Below are 24101 nucleotides of genomic sequence, written 5' to 3'. Positions count from 1 at the left end.
ATCGAAAATTGGTGAGCTTTCCTACGGCGATATTTTTCTCTCGCGGGATAACGGAAGGAACCGTAATATATCGTGACAACTCTTATCGATTTTACACTTGCATGCAGCGAGTATTACAAAAGACTCGAGACTGCAATCATATCCCCAAGAAGCACTGTCTATTAATGATAGATCTTTTAATAATCGATTAGAAATATTGGACTAGTATGCATAACAGATTGTTTTAAATGTTTTATTAGTAAAATAAACGTTCGTGTTTATTTTTAGGATGTATCTAACAATCTATTAAAACAGAATGATTGTTTAATAGTAATGTTTCTCTGGAAACCGATAAAAATTCTTTTCAACTGTTACAGTTATGTTTATCGGGATATTGCACAATATTGAACATTGAGTAAAGAAAATCGAAGCAAGAAAGTTTTTTTTCGGTTAGAAAAGAAACGGAATTATGTGAATTAATATTATTCTTCTTATTAGCTAAAGATAATGTGTTTATTGTGCCATATAAATTATTATTTTTTAAATATAAATTAATATAGATTATCTTTTAATCGTATTTAATAAAAATAACACGCAATAACATGATTTTTTTATCTTGGCATGCAATTATTATTGGGTAATAAATTCCGTATCAATTTTTTTTTTGTTTCCCAATACATATCGCACGAAGATAGATTAAAAATATGTGTCGTTAATTCTTTAATGGTCGTTAAAGGGATTTTAAACGGTCGCTGCTTAATTCCACGCAATCGAGCTCTCAGCGGTACGGAAATGAACTGCTAGCATGAATTTGTATAAACTTTTAATCCTTCCCATTAATTGGCACTCGATAAAATATCGATGGTAAATTAACGGCTAGCTGCGGCGGCGCACGTCGGAAGTTTCGGTTTCGAAACATGATAATTAAGCTTAAATGTGGCACTTGAAATCGGAAGTACGGGACGCTCGCTATACTAGCGCTTAAATTAAATGGCATGCTCGAGATACTGTATTCATGGACTTTATCAACGAGCGAGTACGCACGCGGCAGGTTGAAATAATTGATTGCTAGCCCTGGTTGCTATATTAAACCTTTATGAATATGCATCAAGTATTGACGAAACCACGTAATGTTTGAGTTTCAGTAGTCGCGCGCTTATTTGCACTTGAACGGCTACTTTCTCGTCCTTCGGAAGATCCGCGTGCATATCGTGCGACTTGCAATATCATGAATGTGTAAAACTCGAAAATATCGTATTTCAATTTAATTTGCAATTGCTTTAAGATCTGACCGGAGATATTTTGTTGTCAGAGATTAAGCACCCGAGGTCTCGCAAGTTTTAAAATCGTTACTCACTGTATCGCTAAAGACGGCTGAAAAAAGATAGCCGAATCGTATCGTAATTAAATAATTGGAGAAATGTAAATAATAAAGCACTGGGATAAAAGGTACCAATCGCGGATTAAGACTCTTAATTGGTTTACACTTATGCGTATAAAATCATTATGTGTTTATGATAATTTGTAGAATTCGTTTTATTAATGACAAAAGCATAATGCGTTATAATTTGAATAATCACTTGAATGTGAGAATCTCGTACACGCTGCTTTATTCGTAGGAGATACCAGTGTTCGTAAAGATCCAAGACAAGTAGCTACTGACGCGAGTATAGACACCTGGTTGTATCCCGGTTTCGCAACCTAATCCGTAGGATAGAATGCCAATCAGCATCTGCGCCGACACCAGAGGCGCGCCTAGATCATCCTGTAGACAGCAATATCACGATGGTTGTAATCGCTAGAAGCTTTACTCGCGCTAATTGCTAGGAACCGAAGCGCCCGATGACGGATTACAGCGCGGGCACAGCACGCGAAATCTTGATACGTCTTTCTTTAAAGTTTCATTCGTTTCTAAAAGTAACACTTAACATTTCTTTCTAACAGATAATAAAAGGAGAATATAGATCGATATGAGAAGACACGACTGATTAAAGATAAACCTTATTCGGTCATAGCGGTTTTGAAATCGGTACGAATGAGGGTCATCTTCAATTAGTTATTTCTTTAATATCTTTTATCACTTTTAACAGTTGAAGCGATAAGTTACTTACAAATATTTATGAAATCTTTAGCAAATTTCAGCCCCCGTTGCCGCGTAAATTTATTTTAAATACAACACGGCGCGAGTTGTACAAAAAAACCTTTTATCCATGTATAAAGCGCTCTCTTTTTCATGGTCTTCAAATGTGGTCGCGTATATAGTCACGTTGCGAAATAACGGAAATTTTTCTAGCTCGGGCGCACGCGAGTCTCTTCGCATTTTGCTTGCGGTGCTTCGGCGTCGCGTGGAAATTGCGTTCTCGAGTCAAGTGCCGTATTGTTCACCGATCTGGTGCATCCGACACCTGAACCAGCCGCGCGTGTACTTGCGGAAAGACTATTGACTCCATTGATGTAATTGTACACTCGTGGCAGTGGCACAATTGGAATTCGACTACCATCGACTGCTCTTAATTTACGCGCCACGTATTTTTCACATTTCGTTGCTTCTCGCGAGATCATTACGAGATTGCGCTTGAACACGCACGTCGAGTATATTGGCACTTGAGATTACTTGAAAATCTCGATAATCAATTGGCATCAGCCAAAAGCATACCGAAACCGTGGATGAACAGCTATTGACGTAATCGTTTTTCTCTATTTATATACCCGATTAAAAGAACACACCGCAACAATTCTAGCAACTTGCGTAGTATTTCAGCAGATCCGCTGCGCTTGACACTCGAGGACGCGCGAGCCAGCTCGATAGCACGTAAATGATGCATACACACTGTGCACGCGTGCCAAGTGTCGTGACATGTGACGACGAGGTCGAGGCGCCTCTTCTCGGCGTGTCGTCGACGCTCTCTGGAGTGTCGTCCAGGGTTTGTCGCGGGTTTCTCGCGCGCGTGTACCCACGAACCCTTCACGGATCACCGCGTTTGTTGCTGTCGGGCCTTGTTTTGTCTCGCGTCACTTTCATCTTACATGTTTATCTTACCTGACACATTTCCAACGGATAGATCATGTCAGTGGCGCACACCATTTCCTTAGACAGCGGCTTGTAGTACGGCATCGTCGAGCTGCACGTACGTTGATTTATGATCACCGCAATAGTCGCCGCAAGCTGAGCTCCGCTCGGACTGCTCCCCCCCTGGAAATTTGGCACGGATCGCACGTTTTTACAACACATTTCTCGTTATTGTGACCCCTGTCGAGGCAAACTGGAGAGGGTCACGAACGCGCGCGAACGTTTTGCGACAGTATTTCGGAACGATTTACTTTTTGGTACCGACGTGACTTTGAATAATGTCGCGCGCGGGTGCCAACCGGTTGGCGAGGGGATCGCGGAAAGTTTGCATATCCTGTTCCTGTAAAATGCCTACACGAGTTGTAAAAATCTCGTTCTCTGGAGTTGTTAACTCCAGGACGCGTTTTCCGACGGAAAGAAACGACCGATCGTGTTCTCCGAGTGTCGTGGCACCTGGACACTTCGTCAAACGACAAGGAAACGGTTTTCTCAGAGCAAACGGTTGCGAAAACTCAAAAATAAACTAAAACTGCGCTCGTCACTTGAGTATATTTACCCGAGTTCGTTTCCAGCCAGTCACGACACAATAGGTTCCATCCAGAAGTTCTTCATTTTTCGGGAGTCCGATAGGGAGCAACTTTTCTCCAAACTCCTCGGGACTCTTTAGCTACAAGTTTGATAAATGTGACAACTTTGCATACGCGCACACGCGATAGACGAATAAAACACATGCGCGCCGGATGTTTGTTCAGCGAATAAAGATAGTACGTACCTTTATCAATGCTATATCGTTGAAGTATACATACTTATCAAATTTTTCATGCACCACAATATTATCTATTTCTAATACATTGCCATCCATAGACGCGCGAGAGGTACGCACGCGTACAGATACCTTCGATGAATTTGCACTGTAAAAAAGACCGATATATTATTATTGATATATATTAAATTTTACCCATGTTTAAAATTGAAAAAGATTATTATTTCTGAGGTAAAGTTAGATTCAAATCTTTCTTACAAAAAAAAACTTTCAGCAAAACCAAAGTCGCGGTAAGAAAACCATTCTATACATTATTATTTTTGTAGTAGCACGTACCGAAAAACACAGGATGCCGTGGTCATAATCCATGATTCGTGTATGAATGCGCCGCTGCAAGCGTGTCGTCCGCCTATCTGGATCGATACCTGTATTGGGATAACGAATTCTATCTGAAATCCGATTTATTCGAAAATAATAGCAGCTTACAGTCACCATGCTGTACTGACTACCGATTAAAGCCACATGTGAATGGCGTATAGTTTTATTTGCCGACGGAACGCACAGTACTGCAAGCTATCGCGTATGAAAAAAAAAAAGAAATGAGTTTCCCCTCACATGGTACGGATAATCCTCGATGACCGCATATTCGTGCTTTTCGGTATTAACAGCTGTAATCACAATTTACGTAAAACAATTCGGTGTGGAAAGCGCGATGTAAAAACGTACAAAAACGTTTGACTCACTGTATGCTAGAAGTGTGCAGAAAAACAGAATTAATTTTTTCGACATTTTTTCCGCGTTGATCGGCCGAGTGGTGATTCTCGTATGAGACGTTTGTCACGGAATAAAAACCTAATTTCCGTCGAAGATGGACTTTTAGTGTATTCGCGTTATCGACATTATAACGAACCGTTATCGTAAAACATAAAAGAACGCCGCGTGATTAATTTGGCATCGTTACATTAGAAGCGTAATTCAATTCCGGGATAATGTTTGTGTGCCAACCTAATTGATACACACAACTAACATATAACTGATATGGTATCGATTGACCAATAATGATACAACGGTGTCAGATTGTGATAGCTAATTGAACTTCTGTGTGTAGAGAGATAAAGTTAGATAGATAAATAGATTGAGAGAGAGAGAAAGAAAGGAAGGGGAAAAGAGGAGAGCTGCATAAGTATATTTCATATTTTTTAACAATACTTTTATTCTTTTTATATCGTTTAATTAAAGATTTAAATTTGTGGGATGTATAACAATATCAACGCCAATCTCATTTTTATTTATCAATATCAGTTTTATTTGCTTCATTATATTATTTCCTTTAATTTATTTATCTTTTAATATTAATGAGCACAATTATAATGATTTTGTATATTGTTTATTTTCTTGTTTTACAATTATCTGATTCGATACTGAACTCGTGGAAACTCGTGATTTCGATTTCATTAATTTTTATGAACAATATCGCACGCATTATAAAACTCCTGTCCTTTATGATCTTGTGTCTATTTCACGTAACTACTATCCAGATCCTTTAGTCTATTTTATCGCTCGAAAATTGAGATGCACAACAAGAGACGTGCAATTGTCAATACATACGGCTGATCCACCTTATCCACCAGAGAAGGTCAGCAACATTAGTGTAGACACCGGGATAAAATGGCAGACCACATCGGTATCCCCAGGATACAATTCCGTAAAGGACGCCATCCGCCGTAAGGGGCCCTCCCGAATCGCCATTACACGCATCCTGACCGCCTTGCAAGTGACCCGCGCAGATCATTCGATCGGTGATGCTGCGGATGTATCTGTATATATCTCGACACGTCTTTCTGCTCACGATCGGAAGCGATACTTGCATTAACACCGATGACGGATCTCCACCTGCCTAAAATGTTCGATCTGCAGTACAACTTCCACAACTTGAATTGACCGAATATGCATCTACACTATCTTGATAATCCTAATAGACGATCTAATAGGCGATCTAATAGACTTAATAACATGTGTTAGGATTACCAACATGGTCGTATAATCGCGGCATATAACAAATAATGATCAGCTATTCCAATTCCCCGTAAGAACAGATACAGATAATTAGAAACGGAGAGTGGGAGGGGGAGCAAGGTAGGGAGAGGCGGAAGGGAAGTCGATATTGGTTATCAGATATCAGCATCGCGGAGTTAGTGGAGGAAAGTTGCGGTTTTGCTAAACGCCGAATCGGAAAGGGGAAGTCCGTAGATGAAGTAATGCAACAATAGTGCCATAATATAATACAGCAGCATCGTAATTTAGTATCATTGCAAATGGGACGCGAGGGATATTGTTTTTTTTTTTTTTTTTATTGGACGCCGGAATACTGCGCGATTCGATTTCCGATACGGAATAGTGCCCCCACGAAATCTTCGAGTCGTGCTCGGGCGACCAGGGAAATTCGCTATTATTTAGCTCCATTTGTTTTCCGTAACGTTCAGATAATGAGTCTACTCCCCGCGCACTCACCTTCGCCGCGCCCCATCCGGTAACGTTCACCAGAACACCACTCGCGAGTTCCTTTTCCGGCAGCTTCACTGGCTGCACCTTGTCGTTAAATGTGATTTCGCCGTCGATCTGAAATGAAATTTCCAGAGCATGCGAGAGCTACTGATGTTGTTATTGTCAGCTGGCGCAGAGTCGTTAACGAGCAAAAACAGGGAGGAAGAAAAAGAGAAGAGAAGAAAGAGATAGGGAGTTCGATGTTACCTCGAGAAGGGCGATATCGTAATCGATCGTTACGAAATTGTAGGCGGGGTGTCGAACGATCCTTTTAACTTGATAGTAGACGCCCCCGTATTTGTCGTTACTTCCTGCATGAAGTCTGTAAACGTTTGCCGATGAACTGTAATGGAGAACACATGCATTGATATACGAAGGTATCGTGGGGTGATCAGCGTACGATATACGTGAGCTGCTCTTTGACAGTATCGATGGAACGTTTATGAGAAGATGTTCTACCACATTCGCAATAGTGATATAGATAATCGCGTAAATCTAATCTTTTTAGCTTGCGTTATGATAACGCGTTAATTACATCGAGTTGTGAATTTAAAATGATAGAACTTCAGTTTTAATAATTACTGCTAGAAATAAGTAGGGGAGTTATATTCATTATTTACGATTAAAAGCGTAAAAATGGACTTTAGTTTCTCTAAAAAGTTGCTCCCGTTTCCGAGTTTTAATTAATCGTTTATAATTAGGCACTCGAATTAAAGTACTTGAAAAAACACAGACACACTCTTGACAGATCGCATTATTATGGAAATTTGTAATGAACTTTACAAGTTTTCTAAATCTATATACTGTACACAAGTACACAAGAAGAAGGTAAATAGGCGGTTCTGATAATGATGACGTTGCGATTACATTTAAGACTTAATGAAGAGTATTAAATTGGTCGGAAGACGTTTCAAAGATAAGGATAAAGGTAATTAGCATATAAACGTCTTATGAAGATTTAGGTTTTGCCTTGTACGGAGATAATGCGATACGTATCCGAGAGGGAAAGAAACATATACCTAACGCAATGAGCTGCCGTGACAACCCATTTATTACTGATGACGACGGCACCGCAAGCGTGCCGTGAACCTTGCTGGAGGCTCAATTGATAAGGATGCTGCTTTATGTCAGTTGCCATACCCCTCGCGTTCCAAGGGTCAAGAGGGGAAACCGGTCGCACCAGGAAGGATGCTGTAATATTAAATTTGATGGTAGAATTTGTCTTGGGTCGCTTCAGCAAAAAAGTTGGCTCCAGAATGCGGCGAATACGTAAATCACGCGAAGATTCGGTCGACTTTATTACGCGCGACTGTATAGCCTCTTAAACTTTATGGAACGTGTTGGATAATAAAAAATGCGGCTAAAGAACTTCCGTTATAACTTGTACTGATTTGACTTTATCATGCTCTATTATTCATCGCGGAGTTCTAAATGTCAGATAAGTTTATGTTATTTATGCCGTACATGAAGCTCAACTCATTTTAATATAAACATGAAGTTTAATATGTAAGTTTGCAAATTATATATGTACGTACTATAAAATTTATAATTACTTTAACATAGTGTAACGTTAGAATTGCGTATGACTTTTTCACTTACCGGCAAGCAGGAAGCAGGAAATAAAGCTTCGCAACATCTTACTAGCGTACAGGCACGTACACTAGTAAGTCGCGTATACTCATTGGCTTTTATATTGCAGTCATGTTTCTCACATCTGGCAAAAACTTCTTATCTCACGTCGACGCAAAACGCAAATTTTATTCAAGCGTCGCGCCACAACAACATAATTGTTAAAGGAATACCATGTAGGAGTAAAAAGATAACGGAATATGGTCTCATAAAATTGCAATATTGTCGTGACATAAAAAAAAACTCGTATTCGTGACTATAGTGCTAATTCAGACGATAAAATATCTCTTGAATATATATAATATTTATATACACAGATATATTTCTCGTGGGCAAGTAGAGCGGGTTGAACTGAATAGAAAAATCCACTATTCTTTCTTGATAATTAATGAGAAAAATTAATTAATGAAGATCCATGAATCAGCATATTCGCGCGATTTAGTGGAAAAAGACAGCGTTACATTTCATTCATGATTCCTAGAAACGCGTCTTTTTCCTAAATCCTGGCTATACTCGTACGCGTAACCATAATCGGTTCCTAACGATAAGCTGTTTTTCCTTTGTTGCGAAATTATACTCACTGCTGAATCATGATTTGATTTTTACCACACATCTTACATATATACATACCCATACATATTCTGCTGTATTTTTTATTTTATTTTTTCTTTTCATACTATTTTATTTTTTACATGACAAGTATACATTAATTTTACAATATTTTTTTATGTATATATGTATAATATTTATGTAATTCAATCACAGGTGTGTATATATATATCTTTCACGTTAGGAAGCATAATACTATTTTATTCACCGTATGTTTTTTTTCTCTGATCAATTATTTTATAACACGCGATTTTAGAAACCTAAATAACGCGGACAACATTTAAATATGCACGTAGGTGCATTGATATAGAAATGTTTGCACAAGTGCTTGTTCGAGTTGATAAAAATAAATTCATCTTGCAAAAATCATGCAGTACATGAATAAATTTTATAACTTCTTATTAAAGCAAAATGCCATGAAATGTGATAAATAAAAATTACAGTATTCATTTTGATAACACATTTGCTTTATCACCATCCTTTTAATAAAATTTATCCCAATGTATAAATATCAATATATACATATATATATTGTTTTAAATAATATACATCATTGGGTTGTAACGAGTTTAATTAAATTAATTAATAAATTAAAAATTATGAAATTTAATATTTAATAATTATAAAAATATATAAATTTCATGAATACATTCTCATAAATATATAGTTTACACATGTAAACTCTTTTAAATGTTTAATGTTATATGTTTAACATTTATGCGAATATTATATTTTAATTGAAAACTAAATAAGAAAACTCCACTTCGAAAAGATTGGTTTGACTGGATAATTCTCGTTACTGAAATTTTGCGCATTATTGATTGACGACTAATTAATTGGAAATTCGTGATTTCAATTAAAGCTTACCCTTCTATATGTATCTTTCATACCTATTTCAATTAGGCATTTGGAATTTGAACGTGGACAGTGGTGGTTTTCAGTATATCGGTTATGAAATTCTAATAATTCCATGGCTTCATTGAGCCAGAAATGTATCATTTTCATATTCATCTATCTTCGGGTCGACAGAGAATTTTGATTTACCGTCTATTAATTGTAATCTCTTATAACGAAACGGTACAAACTTTAATATTCGAGTGCGATATAAATATCAGTATCGATTTTATCGATAGTCTCTAAAGGCAAATATGTAAAAGCAAATGTGTATGAAAACTAATAAAATTTAAGATATCCATTCGTCGAGGAATTCTATTGGAATAAATTTGTTCGAAAGAATTTGTTGATGTCTTTCAAAGTTACATATTTTATAAAATAAAAAAGAATACGTACATGTATGTTTTATTAATATTTTTCTCTTTCTCTCTTTCTCCCTCTCTGCCAAATTAATATTTTTTTCTCTTTAAAAATTATTTACGTGATATATTAGCTTTAAATGCCAATATTCTGAACAACCTTTCTGGAAACTAACTAAATGATTAAAACACATATTTCCTGTTGAATTTAATATTAGTTCTGGATATATAGCTGATGTCTACTTATACGCGATATTTCGAGAATTGTTACGAGGGGCAAAAGAGTGCCGCAGCATACCGCACTTGCCGACATCGGCAGCGACTGCTGTCTGGCGATTAACATATAAATCAAACCTCCGACGGCAGGCCAGCTCCTCCTTCTCGTGCTCGAATTCACTCTCGGATTCTCCTGTTACCCACGCCGGATGTGTGTGCGCCGTCAGCCATCTTGTGTACTCTGTTCACCCTCACTTTCCCGAAGACGCACTGAAGAGATGTGCGGATGTTGAAAAGCTGAGAATCATCGAGGATGTATTTTCCGCTCAGCTAAACAGTCACCACTGAACACGGTGCCCGACAGAGTGCGCGATAGAGCACATATTAAGACGATAGCTCGATACGTGATAGTTTTAGGCCATTCTTTCGAAACGATCATTTCGTGAACTGGATGAATTTTCATGTAATACGAGAAAGATATTCCGCATGTAGAGAGCGCGAAGTTACCAGTAATTCTAAATTCCAGATTTACGCGCCGAATATTTGCAGAGTTTACTTGCTTGCGTCACTGTGCAATTAAACTTAAAAGAAATTTGATCATTAATATGAAATCTCGATGCAAGTTATTCACAGTTTTTTAGATTGATCGACCATCGTGATGACTTGACAATTAATTTCGCATTTTCCCGTATACCGTGTGACATGTATATGCAACTCGGCCGGACATGTTTTCGAGAACTAGTTCCACTTGGCAAGAGGACCATGGACGTAATTTGAGAGGAAGGAAACTAACATCCTTGGCCTCTACAGTACATCTCGTTCCGAAGCCATGATGAGTAGCCGAGGTGGGACGAGTCCTGGGTGCCGTAAGTCTGCCACGCAGGACTAACGAGAGAACTATCCTGAGAGGATTCCCAGTCTGGACATCCAGCATGGGCACTTTCTCCTACACCTCGCTCTTCTATTCTTTCTGCTCTCTCTCTCTCTCTCTCTCTCTCTCTCTCTCTCTCTCTCTCTCTCTCCTTTCCTTTACCTACCGGGCGTCGCGCGCGCACGTCCAAGACGATTACTGCACACCGGGGACGCGCCCTGCAACGGCGTATGCAATTTCCACACTCTCGCCGCTCGCAATTTATCAGCGGCGAGAGTCGGCCGCAGAAGGCGGAAGATCGAGAAACGAGGATGTATCCCACCGAGGACATGCGTCTTGTTGTATCTTCACACTGAAATAGCGGAGAGAGGGATGAGAATTGGCTGAAGGCACTTTCCCGTCAGAAGCAGCCGTTGCGTTTCGACGGCGATCGTGAGTGCAGACTGATGGAGAAAATATCGCGAGGTATCCAACGGATAGCGAAGGTGCGAAATGAGATAAACGTGTCTTCGACTGTGGCGTGACGTGGATTCTAGACGATTTTGCGACTTTGAGTTACGGCATTGTGACGGCTTTTATCGCAATTTTTATCTCAACACGAGAGATATTGCGGTGACCGCAATGGCAAGGGAGGGGGGGGAGGAGGTCTCGTTTCGCGACGCATCGACAATACATCTGCGTGCGAGACCGGCGCGTACCAATTAACAATTAGCGATTTTGATAACGAGCTATAGCATAATTTGAATTAGCTCTAATTGAATAATTCCGCGCTCCGCCGGAATGCACTTTCCGTGCCTATGTGCTCTCGTATCCGCTCCGTTGTCTAGCCGCTTTAAAGCCGCACCTGTACGTACGTCAGCCACATAATTGGCTTTCGCGATCGTGCCGAAGTACTTGAAGGCGCGAGGATTACCAGGAACCTGATTGCGCGAGAGCTTTGTGCAGCAATTTGGATTTTCCATCGTTCCCCGCGCGTCACCATCGTCTTTGCCATTCCAGTCGCTTCCACGGGGTTTGCGCGTCTTGCCCTTGCGAGTAGATAGAGGCGCGTTCGAAGGAGCAGGAAGTCGGCAGGCTAAAACGTCTTTCTCGATAAGATACGCCAAGCTTACGTTCCCCCTTTCGCTCATAATCAATAAGATGAGTACTTAATGGAAGTCGAACCGTCTTGTGCTTCGTTTGATTTAATATCATTTGGTGACGTTTAATAAACCGCAATTACACTGATTATAAAGACGTAAAAATATAGAGATGAAACAGATGTCGTATCTGGTTTTGAAATACATTTTAGAATGTCTTAAATATATTGTACAAAGAAGCGGTGCGAAGACGTGAAAAATTGAGTAAGATATATAACAAATTAAATTTTGTAATCGTAATTAATATTACTCAAAATAAATAATGATCGATAAATTATATGTAGGTACTCAAATGTCATTCCACTTTAAGTTTCAATTCATTAATTGTAATTACCATTTTATTATCTTTATAAAAGACATTTTCTAACCGACAGTGAAATAAAAGCTGAACTATAGTGCATAATCGAAGAGATCATTAAAATTCGACTATTGTCGCAACTACTAATCGATAGAGCGAGCCGAGTGGACGCTCGTTAGCGCGATCTGCACGGAAACGTAGTTAGGACGACTGTCTGGCAAACGGCCGACAAGGCGTAGAAAAGATGACCCCGCAACGTGACCAGAGGACTAGGAAAGAGCGCCGGTTTACTCAAATGAGGGCGGGATTGGTAGGACGTCGCGCGGGACGCGCGGCGCAGAGCTCGGCGTTGTAATTATACCTGCATGCATCGTTCCTACGTGCATTATAAATGGCTGTGCATTATGAATGAACCGCCGGACGAACTCGCCGGATTATCCTTCCGAAAGAATGGTCCTGCTATCCTACGTAAATCATACCCACCGGTGTCGTTTTGCACCACCGGCGATGTTCTCTAACCAGGGGGGATCATTTCAGCATCGGTGAGCGCGCGTAAATGCAGGTAACAAGCGGTCCCAGTTTTTCTTTTTCATTCTCCAAAGTATCGATATTCTTCGCGACATTTTAACTTTCTTATGTCTTGTACTTTTCAAAATAATCTAAAAAAAAGCTTCCTTTTTCTTCTCTTCTTCGAAGAACATTATGAACCAGTTTAGAGTATGCTGCAGGACTTAAGAGATATGCTGAATATCAAAAAATGCAATAGAGAAAAAAAAAAGAAAATAAAAAACTTTTCGTGAAAAATGCGAAGTGGTCCAGATATTAGAGACGTGCGAATAATTTGAATCGAATTTGAAAGGTTCGAATTCGAATAGTTAAAAAATTTTGAATTGTCTATGATTCGATTTCGAATCGATCGTCTATTTTGTTTCAGTTATATTTTCTACAAAAACAATTAGCGCGTATCAATTTTCGTACCTGATTGTTTGTTAATTTCTAAACTTTTTCTATTGTTTCTAAATTTTATAAACTATTCAAAAATTAGTGATAAATTTTAACACACATTTCTTTTAATTATTTTTTAAAACTTTTTTTTAATGTTCTCGTCTATTAAAAAGAATCTGCTACGTCATTGAAAATACTTTATTGTTTAAATTAGCATTGTTATGTAAATCTGGGAAAATATTATTCAAATTTGATTCGTATTCGAATCAAAGAAATTCGATCCGATTCAATTTGACGTGAAATTTCAAATTCAATTCAATTTGATTTCGAACACGTTCGATGTTATTTTTACGTAAAGTCTACGTACTTGTGTGATAGAAGTCGAACTGCTCCACATATTATCGCGTTATTATTCGAAACGCCATCATTCTCTGCGAATAAGTAGTCGCTCATATTAACAATTCAGTATACCAAGTTGACAAAGCTGTTACATAAAGGATATTTCGCATGATTTATTCATTCAAAGAATGAAAGTGATAAAGGATAGATGTTATTACTACTTTTACAATTTATGAATGATAATTAGCATTTCAATGATACTTAGATTTGAGTTTATTTCATACAACGTAATGGACTTTTTGTTATTTCAAATACAATGTAATCACTAGCGTTTCCGGATCGAAAACGCAAGTTAATACACAAATCGGTGCAATTGGGTCGAATTAGAGTTTAAGTAATAAAATGCCATTATCGATCACTTGTTGAAAATATTTGGGATGTATTTTGGGAGATTCCGAATCATAACAATTAATATTGAGAGTACCGTGCAAAGTACTGCGCAATTGTTATATTTTGATAGTTCGCGCGCATAATTAATTAATGTTTTTGCGAATTGTGTTAATTACGAAGAATCTGAGAAGAGGAGAAAGAAAAGGAGAAGAAGAAAAGAAGGAGAAGACATAGGAAATATTGGATAACGATCAAAATGTTGAGAGGTAGTTTAATATTAATGCACGTATCTATTACTTGTTGCTTACGATATTGTTTGGTTTTACTCAAATTATTTATTCAATTGATTTAAAAGAGAATTAGGAAATACGATATTTTACTTTACATTTTGCAAGTGTATGTTTCAAAACATTTTAAATAGAATAATGATGTGAAAAATCGAATAAAGTGTATACAAAATTAGATTTTATATTTATAACTATAATGTTATCTAGAATGAACAATGAGGGCATTCGATATTATGCAAATATTGTTCCATTTCAAGCTTTAATTTTAACAAAATTTGAAAAATTATTATATTAAGAAGAAGATTTTTTTTTTAAATTACACAATTATTATGCAATATATTAGATATTTGCAAGAAGACAAATAAGGAATTTAATGCGCTCAATAATAATTCCAATTAATAATAATCTCAATTAATAATAATCTCTCATTTATTAATATCATTGGGTAACTGTAAGATGAAAAGAAAATTATCTTTGACATCGTGTCATTATATCATTGGCACCATTTCTGTTTTAAATCGATTTATTTAGCGAGAGGAAAAATATTTATGCAATTACTTGCAGTTGGGTTAATCCATAATAATTATTTAAATCAAGTTTGTACAATAAAAGCGTGCTGCAAACAGTTTAATGTTTCATTTCTTAATGAAATAATAAAACAATATTATTTAATTTTAATCTCGTAATGTTGTCATAAACACGAGTACATACAAACAATATCAATGTAATTTGTTTTAAATCTTTATGATTATTCTGGACCGAAATGTCATAATTTATACATATGAGTGAATTTTACTTTAAAGACAAAGATCGATTCTCGGGGCGAAATCAAGTTTATTTTTGTAATTAAGTAATAATATCTTACAAATTATTCAATCGAGATATGTGACCTTGCGCTTATTGGAGCCTTTAAAGTTTTAGCTGTCAAACGAGATCAAAATTGTCCTTCTACAATTTGCATGTAAAGGTATGAATGACAGATATCAATTCGTGATTTAGACGAAAATGCTTTTAAAAGATTTCTGAACAGAATCAATTTTATATTTATACCTATAATCAATGACATCTTGCTAACTAGTCGTACAAGATAAGTAACCTTATACTCAATTGAAGTGCTAAAATCTTAGCTTTCAAACAACTCCAAGATCATTTCTATGCAATGTTTCTCTGTAGGGATATTAATGCTTATATCGAGCTGTGATTTCGATCTAATGGTAAAATAGGCCAACGTGCGCGCACACATTTTGGCGGCATGCTGTGTTTCAAAGCACTTGTACATACATCACACTACATGTGTTTTCACACCCGTTTTTTAGCGCACTTGTCGCACTCGTGCAAATTATATGCAAAAAATAACGCGCCGCATTCTTTCATCTATGGCGAGCAGGCTGTAATTCCATGAAAAATTGACGTAGCGATATATAATAAAAACCGATCTTTTCCCTTTTCACATTCCGCAGATGTCTATGTCGAATATGTGCGTTCTTATCATGGCACATATATTTGTCCTCGCTGAATTATAAGATATAAAAAAAGAATCTGTCTTTGTATATTTTAGAACTATAGAACGGTGAAGAAATAATTGTTCTACGTTGTTAAAAATATTATGAAATTCAAGATACTTTTAAGTTATACAAGTACATTACATTTAACGTTTTAATTGTTAACTGAAAAGCATGAAATTTAATGCACTTTTGACAATATGAAATGTTTTTAATGTACTTATTTGCTTGAAAACTAGTTCCGTTATATTACATTAAATTTGCTGCATTTTTTAAACGGTGTATTAAAATTTTTATTAAATTTATTCTATTAAAAATAATTGGTTAACAAAGAAACATTGAGAACTTTTTTTTTTTTGAAAGTATATGAGAGAAGAAAAAGGCTATTATAAAAAGAAAGGTACCATTTGTATTATCTTCATTATTAAAGTAAAAAATAGTGTTGTTATAAAAAAAATGTGAATTGCCAATAAATGCTACATTTAACAAAAATATCAGACATTTCAGAAAATTGATAATGAAGAATGGTAAAATAATACGTAAAGCTAAAATAAAATAAAAAAGAGCGATGACAAGTCCATTTGCAAATTATTGCGTCTGTAGAAAATTGATCGAAATACGTATATTGGTAGCAGCAGCATAAAAATACAGTGAGTACGTTTACCGACTTTATTCTAATTTTTTAAAGCTTATTTATTGATAAATTAATTTATTATCACTTGAAATAAAAGTAACGTGAAAACTCAATGAATTTTTAACCGAGAAACGGAAAATATTTCATGTAGACTAGATCAGAATTATACGTATTAATATATTTTGGAGTAAAAAGTTTACAGTTTTTATTAGTGCATTGTTAATATCATAAATTAGTAATTACGTGATGATACGTGCAATAAGCATATAATGTGTCGAAAAGTTCATGAAAATGATGGACATATTATTCCATAGTATTTTACTTCTCATATAACATTTTCAATCTTAATGGAGTGCACTGTACATATGTGTGAGTATTTGCGTACGTGTGTGCAGAGGTACGTAAAGCGTTACGGCCGAGCAATGAATTAATTACGTGGGTTAGTCGTTCGCACTCTGAGATAGAATCGTGTGAGAGAAATTCGCGAGCTCGATTTAATATTTCACTCGAAGCCGCGGGGTGCGAATTTCTCGCAAAACCTCCGCATGAAGCCGAAATATACGCTCTGTGTCGCTCTGTGTAATATCACGTAATATTATTTGCAATAAAATTTAATTAACCGCACACAGAGCTGCGGCGGCCATTAGCACCCGTGACTTCTGCATAATACGGCCCACTAAATTACGGTTGATGCCAGCGCACCACGCGACGCCCGTTCTCTGGCCGTGGTAATGCCGCGGAATTGGACACGCCGACACCCATCGGCGATCAACATCGCGCGGCTACGTGGGCGAGCGACCGCGGCCGTCCGTCGTCGCGGTCCTGTCGCATTTTTCAAACTTTGCCAGCAAAATTTCGCGGCGCGGCGCGGCACGGCGGCTCTTGGAGCCAGCGAGTGCGATATATCAATCTGCGTGGCGCGCCTGTATGTCGGTGATGAAACGGCAGGTCGGGTTGTATAAAAATATTGGGTGCAAAGCAATTTGGTGACGACGCAACCGTACAACTGCCCTGCCACTAGTGACCTATTTCGGGGTCGTATCGTACGAGAGCTAGGATCCCGCGGGGATGACTGATTCGCACAATCATTTGGGCTTGGCGTACCCATGGACCCTAACCCCAGCCAGCTCATCGCATTGCAGACACATGCATTTACATGACGCACAACATGCACGTACATGCACGCACTCAACCGTCTACATGTACTTTCGTCAATGATAATGAATAATTGAATGGGCATAAGTAGAAGCAAAAGATAATTAGAGACGAAAAAAGCAGGAATAGTTGAGAGTCTAAAAGTATTACGAAACTTTATTAAATTGAAAACATACTGTAAAAGTTGAAAGAAAAGAAATCTAAATATATAAATATAATAGATTTGTAGAAAGTAGAAATTATATAAAAAATTGGCGTGATATCTATTTGCAAGGCATGCTAAAAATTTCAACGTTGTTTTCAAGAAACGGCATTTAATTCACAGCTATTTAATGAATGGTATTTAAGAATTAGCCGATTTAAGACTGATGCCGCGATCTGATTCGCGCGTGTCAACTTCATCACACGTAATATCCACGCAATGAAATGTTTCATTGAACAATGCTTTAGTTGGTAACTTTAAGCGGTAACTCTCGACGAGCCCGCCGGATGCATAACTTCCCTAACGTGCCGCGATGGAACGCGTCCTGTGGTCGGGTCACCTGTTAAGCACAATGCTTAATCGAGCTCCGTAAGTGATTAGGAAACTCTGAGGGGGAAACCGCCGAAATAATTAACATCCGCGTCTCGGCGCGCGTCGACGGTGTTAGAAACGCTAAACGGCATGTAACGTTATCGAGCGAGTAAACGTGAAGCGGACCCGCGAGCCCGCATTAGCGCGCATGAAAATTCGACCTTCCCTTTTCCCCCTCTCCCCTCCCCGCCCCGCGTCCTGCCACCCTTCGTAGCAATTCCGTCTGCACGTGAGATATCGCGGACTGCGGTCCAGATCTTAACATATAACTTCCCCACGGAGGTCCGTTGCGCGCGATAGCGCTCGAATAGGTGTTAAGTCTCGCATTCTCGACTGGGGTCCGTTCTATGTGTTCGTCTTCGACCGGGTGGTTGAGGTCAGGGCTAATTGAACTCGGCCAGAATTGGGTTTCACGAGTCGTATTAAGCGTCCTCGTCACAAGGATATTTGTTTCGGTGCACGAGGTCGGTGAATGCCACCGCTTAGAGAATTTGTCGGGTTTCCTTTCGATGAGATCCGTGTAGTGTAGTTGGCGAGAATTGCGTCCATTAGAGTTCATTAGCTAATCCAGCTTGTCAAGAAGTAAACGTAAAAATTGATACGCTACTATAACATGAAAGGAGAAGATATGTAGATAATATCACGAGATGTAATCATGAGAATGATCCTATCATATTATTTGAGAGAGCAACCGGCTTTCATCCCGCGAGGGTATGTATCGCACGTACAAGCTGGACGTTTGCGCGCGTTCAAAGGGTTTAACGTAAAGAGTCTCTTTTTCAACTTTACTCATACTCTGGGCATTTATTTCTACAAAGAGGATAATCCGCCGGATTTCAGTTGGTTATTGCCAACTGTACGCGAAATTTACGGTAATCCCCCCACGTTGGCGCCAGGGTCTCGTTCTTAACACCAATTTAATGCTACCTCTTTTATCGTTACCCGCCATGTTAAATCCACGCATCTATAAATTATGCACTTTTAGTATTTTGTTGCGTTTGTTCGAAGAAATACGAGATGACGGATCCAATATGGCAGACAAAAATGCAAAAATATAGTTGGATTTGCATGAAAATTGCTTCGTGGATGGTCCAACAGCAAAAGGGTTAAACGCGATGAAAATCGCGGCTGTGATTGTACATGCAAATACCTCCGTCATTCGAATACGGTTATTATAAAGGCGGAAAGATGTTGCATATGGATCGGAATTATCAACCCAATTTCCGATATCAAATACCGTTCTGTTGGAAGCAGCGAACAGGGATATGAAAACGCAAGTAATGGCGATCGAATGATTTTCGTAACACAATCGTTAGCTCGCCTTCGATTATTATTTTATGTATCTTCCTATCCATTATTATTCAATGGAAATGCGATTTTTAGCGAAGCTAAATTCAATCGCGGTTCGTATTCCTCTACTATAAATTCGCCCGTACGTACCGCTGTATATCGGGAGTTCCAGACAGAATAATATTGAAAATAAGGGAATCAAGACAAGGTAAAATCGGAAACTACGAAGAGGCGGACTTTTTCGAAGCGTACCCTTTTAAAGCTTTACGGAAAACAACCTGTGTAGTCAGAATTTTTTTCTCTATAAATACAAATTCATCGTAATGTAATGTTGTTCTCTCTCTCTTTCACACACACACACACACTCTCTCTCTTTCTCACTGTTACTGACAATTTATCGAAACCCGTTTTTGTCAGCCGTCTAGCAAAAATTGTTGAACAATTTCGATATCGTCAATAACATTTTGGTAACAGTTTATGACTAACGATAGATTTTCAAATTTACGTAAATCCATATTAATACATTTTTTTTAAAAGAGGAATGGGTGTTGGAAAATGTTCCTATTAGGAAGCGCAGCAAGAGCGCGCAACATTTCTTCTTCGTATGTATCGCGGTATATTTATCGCGCGGGATACGTGCTCACGTTTAAGCGGAGCTGCTACTGGATAATGAACGTCCCAAAACGTCCCAAATTCCGGATGCGGGGCGAACACTATTTCCGCCGGGGGAGCAACAATTTCGTGCGGTTTTATATCACTCGTCCTCGGAGCGCCAGCAGCGCCGGGCTCGTGTATCGTCTTCAACGTGTGCCACATGTTGAAAAGTGCATACGTTCGACCGCGGCAACACGTACGGTTTACGTGACAGCTAGGCCGCGCCCGTTCGCATTTGTTGCTCATCGCGAAATTTCCTTTGTCGCTTGCGAAAGCAGCTTTGCAAAATGCATGATGTGTATTATCTTGTTGGAGACGTCAAAATGTAAAAGTAATTTTGTGACGCGATGTGCGTATGTGCGTGTTTGCGCACTCATTAATTATTATCTAAATCTATTATTATGTAAAAGTGAATAAGATTACTAGATACATTTGTTGCTCGCATTTCACTGACATTACGCTCTTAAATTTTCTCCCGGTTCGCATTTTTGGGCTTTCCATTTCGATGACAGGCCAGCCGTGCAAATTAAAAGCGCGCAGCGTGGGCTCGCCGCGGGCAAACAATTTGCCGTGGTCGCGACGAAATATTTGCTTCCTCATAAACAAACCTGGTGATCCAATTTGCGCGGGATGCATTTAGTTGGTTTCGACGCGCCGCGTAAGTTGTCGATACGTTATAGCCGTGAATGTTAATGGATCATTAAAAAAAGACCAAAAGGAAAATCTACTGTTGCAATTTCTCGCGAATTTCATTATTACCAATATACATTTTCATTTGCTATATTCGAAGGAGGGAAGAATGAACTTTATTTATAAAATTAATATGCATTCAACGTTAAAGTAATATTAATAATATGCACCGATATTAACTTTTAGGATTAAATTTAATCAAATTTAATGAAACACTGAAAGAGTTTTAAATACTTAATGAATTTAATATCCTGTTTATAAGCTGAATATTTTTATCATAAAAGTTTTTAGTTTCCTGTCACAACGAGAAAATCTTTATTAAATGCCATAGATTATAGATGATACTATCGCTTAAATAAAGTCCTTTTTATCGATATACGAGGAATCACTTTAAGCGCACAGCTTAACGTCAGGTAAAATTTTTCATTGATTTCATCTCATTTGATGCGAGTCGCTTGACGCTACGAGTGCTTCGAAGCATTTGTAGTTTTAAGTGGATCGCGTCCTTAATCTTGATTAAAGCACTTTATCTGGCGCTTACGCATGATATATATACGTATAATACGTACTATGTAGAAACAACGCAGCACCGAGTATTTTCTCACGAGTGACTTGACGGGGGGAGTAAGCCGCAAGACAAGCGAGCGTTCACAGATCCGAAAGAGCCTGTTGACACATCGGCTGAGCGCCGATCATACCGCAGCCGTTACACAATGCAATGCTATGTATCGGGTATCCGCGAATCATGCAGTACGTACACCTCGCGTGTAACGCATCACGCGCCACGCATACGCCACATAGATTACCACGTTAAGACCAGCCGATAGGACTCTGAGAGAGATAGGCAACTGAGCCGAGCACGCGTCACGAGAGGCGACACATTCTCGTCATATCTTATTGTTAGAACAATCTCAGCAATGCAAATTGTCAAAATGTACGTGCAGCTCGCTGCGATGTCGATGCTTTTCGAAGCAAAAAGGTGATGTTTGTTATTTTATTAGAATTCGTTACTTCTTCATTATCCCGAACTAAAATTAACTTGACAAAAGCGATGAATGATGATATCAAAGGAATGCAGGTTTTTGTTAGTTAGATATTTTTACAATAAGAACGAAAAATGAAAGAAGAGCGCAGAGTGTGACCGAAATACAATCTGAACAAATATAATTTTCTTATGAGGAGCTATATAGGGCTCAAATATCTCTCATTTTGCACAAAATTTTACTGCTAAAAATATCTACAATCTGTATCAGTCTTATATTTATGCTCAGTTGGAGAGAATCTCAGAAATTATTTCAGATTTTATTTTCAAATTGGCCGTCGCCTATGACACATAAAGAATAATTAACAGCGATTACTAAAATAGCCCACGAATATAGAACGATGCTTAATTTATGTGCGATCCTACCTGTGCAACTCGGTTGCCTACTTGAATCGTTAATATCCACCAGCGCTAATTCGGCTCTACGGAGTTGCGCGAATTTCTCGTCTTTGTTCTCTCCCTCTGCGCAGCGCAGCGGCTGCGATGGTTTAGCGATTGTGACGAGAACGCGTCCCGACGTAACGGTAGAGACAGTCGGAAAGACAGGCAGTTCCCTACCAGATCTTACCACCTTGCATAATGCATGCATCGCGCGACGCCACTAAGTCAAAGGGGAAACTTCCCTGACGTGAAACGCCAGGAACACACACACACGCGTCCCTCTCTTCCACTCCTCTCTTCGTTCCTTATTGTTCAGCAACCCGTTGCAAATCCCTCTATTGGGTTTCGACCTGCTTCGTTCTCCAGCGGCAGTTTCCATCTTTCACAATGCATCAATCTCATTGTTCGTTAATTGCCGAAACATTTATCGGTCTGTCGTCGACTGTCACGGATTTTATAGACGTACGTGAAATTATGACCGATGCAACACGGCAATCTGCAGTGAGTGAACTGTCTGGTTACTGAAACGAACGCGTTTGAGCTATTGTCTCGTTGACAAGAATAAAAATGGTTAATGGTCGAAAGGTTGGTTTATACGTAAAAAAAAAATTTTCCTCCATATATCGTGAAGTGGGGTATAAAAGCCCGTATGAATTTTTCACGCAAAGGTAATTAACGTTTTTAATCAAATTGTTACGCACTAGCGCGATCGAACGTGCGTGACTTTCGCGGCCTCTCGCTTCGAATTTGCCTGCGTCGAGTTCCATAGAGGAGCACGGTGCGGTACGTTAATTCTGAAATCCCGTGAAGCACTTCGACCATCATCTTGTATGTATCACGCCGTATAGCTGCGTAGACGCTACGTGCGCGGACGGTGGTGTAGTAATCTACTTCACGCGAAGTTTCCGCCAAGCTCGAGTTAAGTCGGCCGCGTCGAGTAAGCTCCCGGTGTTACCGCGGCTGATGAGTCTGGGACACTTTGGGGGTACGGTTACCGAAAGACGACACGTTCTCGTCGCATCACGATAGAAAGTCACTCCGCCGGCTTCGGTGCAGCGTATCGGCAACCGTTTTCTTGGTACCGACTTCTTGGATTTCGATCGTATCGCCGACAGCGTCGCAATCACTTCGTCTTGCCGCGCAAAATTGATTTTCTGTTTGTTTTAATCAACGATTAAATCTGATATTAAATTGGGCACACTTTGATTTTTATAAATTCGCATCTTATAGATTTTATTTTTATCAAATCTATTTTGAGACATTTTTCGTAATAAAAGTTGAATCTGTATTTTGGAAGGAAAGTTAATAATTTTATTGAAAATTATATCTATAGAAATGTTTCTTGAACACGTAAGATTTTAAGATAATTATACATGTCTATTTTTGAATAACAATGAATTATATATTGCGACAGTTACAGAATTGGGAATTTTATGTAGAAAAAATCTTTTGCATTAATTACGTTTGAAGTTTTGTTCATGTAAATCGATCTATATACATATGCATATACATACATATACATCTCGTATATCTATGACATTACGCAGAGCTGAATTAACTAACTTCAGTATACCCTCTGATGTTGTACATTTTATATGCGTTACGAGGTGCGATAATCATATAACTTTGTGTCATACCACTAGTTAACTTAGAAGGCTTAGAACTGAGGAGAGTATGTACTTTGTGAATGCGCTTATTCGGTATATACTACATAATGAACTTCTAGTGGTCATACAGTTTAACATTAATGATATTCTGCACAATAAAACTTTAACGTGTTGCCGCTAAATTTATAACTAAGCTTTACTATCTTCTAGAAGATTTTTTTAATCGATAAAAATATAATG

General features: G+C 38.4%; 2 protein-coding genes across 2 annotated transcripts; both read right to left on the bottom strand.

Moving 5' to 3' along the window:
• Positions 1-1497: 1497 nt before the first annotated feature.
• On the bottom strand, positions 1498-4678 carry LOC105200779 (trypsin-1). The gene is made up of 7 exons (XM_011168498.3): positions 4556-4678; positions 4428-4480; positions 4149-4237; positions 3822-3960; positions 3606-3716; positions 3020-3172; positions 1498-1744 (listed from the first exon to the last, which is right to left on the bottom strand). The coding sequence occupies exons 1-7, from the start codon at positions 4599-4601 to the stop codon at positions 1589-1591; spliced, it is 747 nt and encodes a 248-aa protein (XP_011166800.2). The 5' UTR covers positions 4602-4678; the 3' UTR covers positions 1498-1588.
• Positions 4679-5183: 505 nt separating this feature from the next.
• LOC105200933 (trypsin-2) lies at positions 5184-8657 on the bottom strand. Its single transcript, XM_011168734.3, has 5 exons — positions 7956-8657; positions 7376-7547; positions 6564-6699; positions 6324-6431; positions 5184-5709 (listed from the first exon to the last, which is right to left on the bottom strand). Exons 1-5 carry the CDS (start codon positions 7990-7992, stop codon positions 5410-5412), a joined length of 753 nt encoding a protein of 250 aa, XP_011167036.2. The 5' UTR covers positions 7993-8657; the 3' UTR covers positions 5184-5409.
• Between the last annotated feature and the right edge of the window lie 15444 nt (positions 8658-24101).

This window comes from Solenopsis invicta, chromosome 2 (assembly GCF_016802725.1).
Source record: "Solenopsis invicta isolate M01_SB chromosome 2, UNIL_Sinv_3.0, whole genome shotgun sequence".
Lineage (NCBI taxonomy): Eukaryota > Metazoa > Arthropoda > Insecta > Hymenoptera > Formicidae > Solenopsis > Solenopsis invicta.
This window is presented reverse-complemented; position numbering and strand designations above follow the sequence as displayed.

Coding starts and splice junctions, on each gene's coding strand:
- LOC105200779 (XM_011168498.3), bottom strand. CDS start 4,601: ATGTCGAAAAAATTAATTCTGTTTTTCTGCACACTTCTAGCATACA. Junction 3,717..3,821: donor ACGATATAGCATTGATAAAG/GTACGTACTATC, acceptor TCAAACTTGTAG/CTAAAGAGTCCCGAGGAGTT. Junction 3,173..3,605: donor CTGGCTGGAAACGAACTCGG/GTAAATATACTC, acceptor CCAAATTTCCAG/GGGGGGAGCAGTCCGAGCGG.
- LOC105200933 (XM_011168734.3), bottom strand. CDS start 7,992: ATGTTGCGAAGCTTTATTTCCTGCTTCCTGCTTGCCG. Junction 6,700..7,375: donor ACGGCAGCTCATTGCGTTAG/GTATATGTTTCT, acceptor TCTCCATTACAG/TTCATCGGCAAACGTTTACA. Junction 6,432..6,563: donor ACGATATCGCCCTTCTCGAG/GTAACATCGAAC, acceptor ATTTCATTTCAG/ATCGACGGCGAAATCACATT.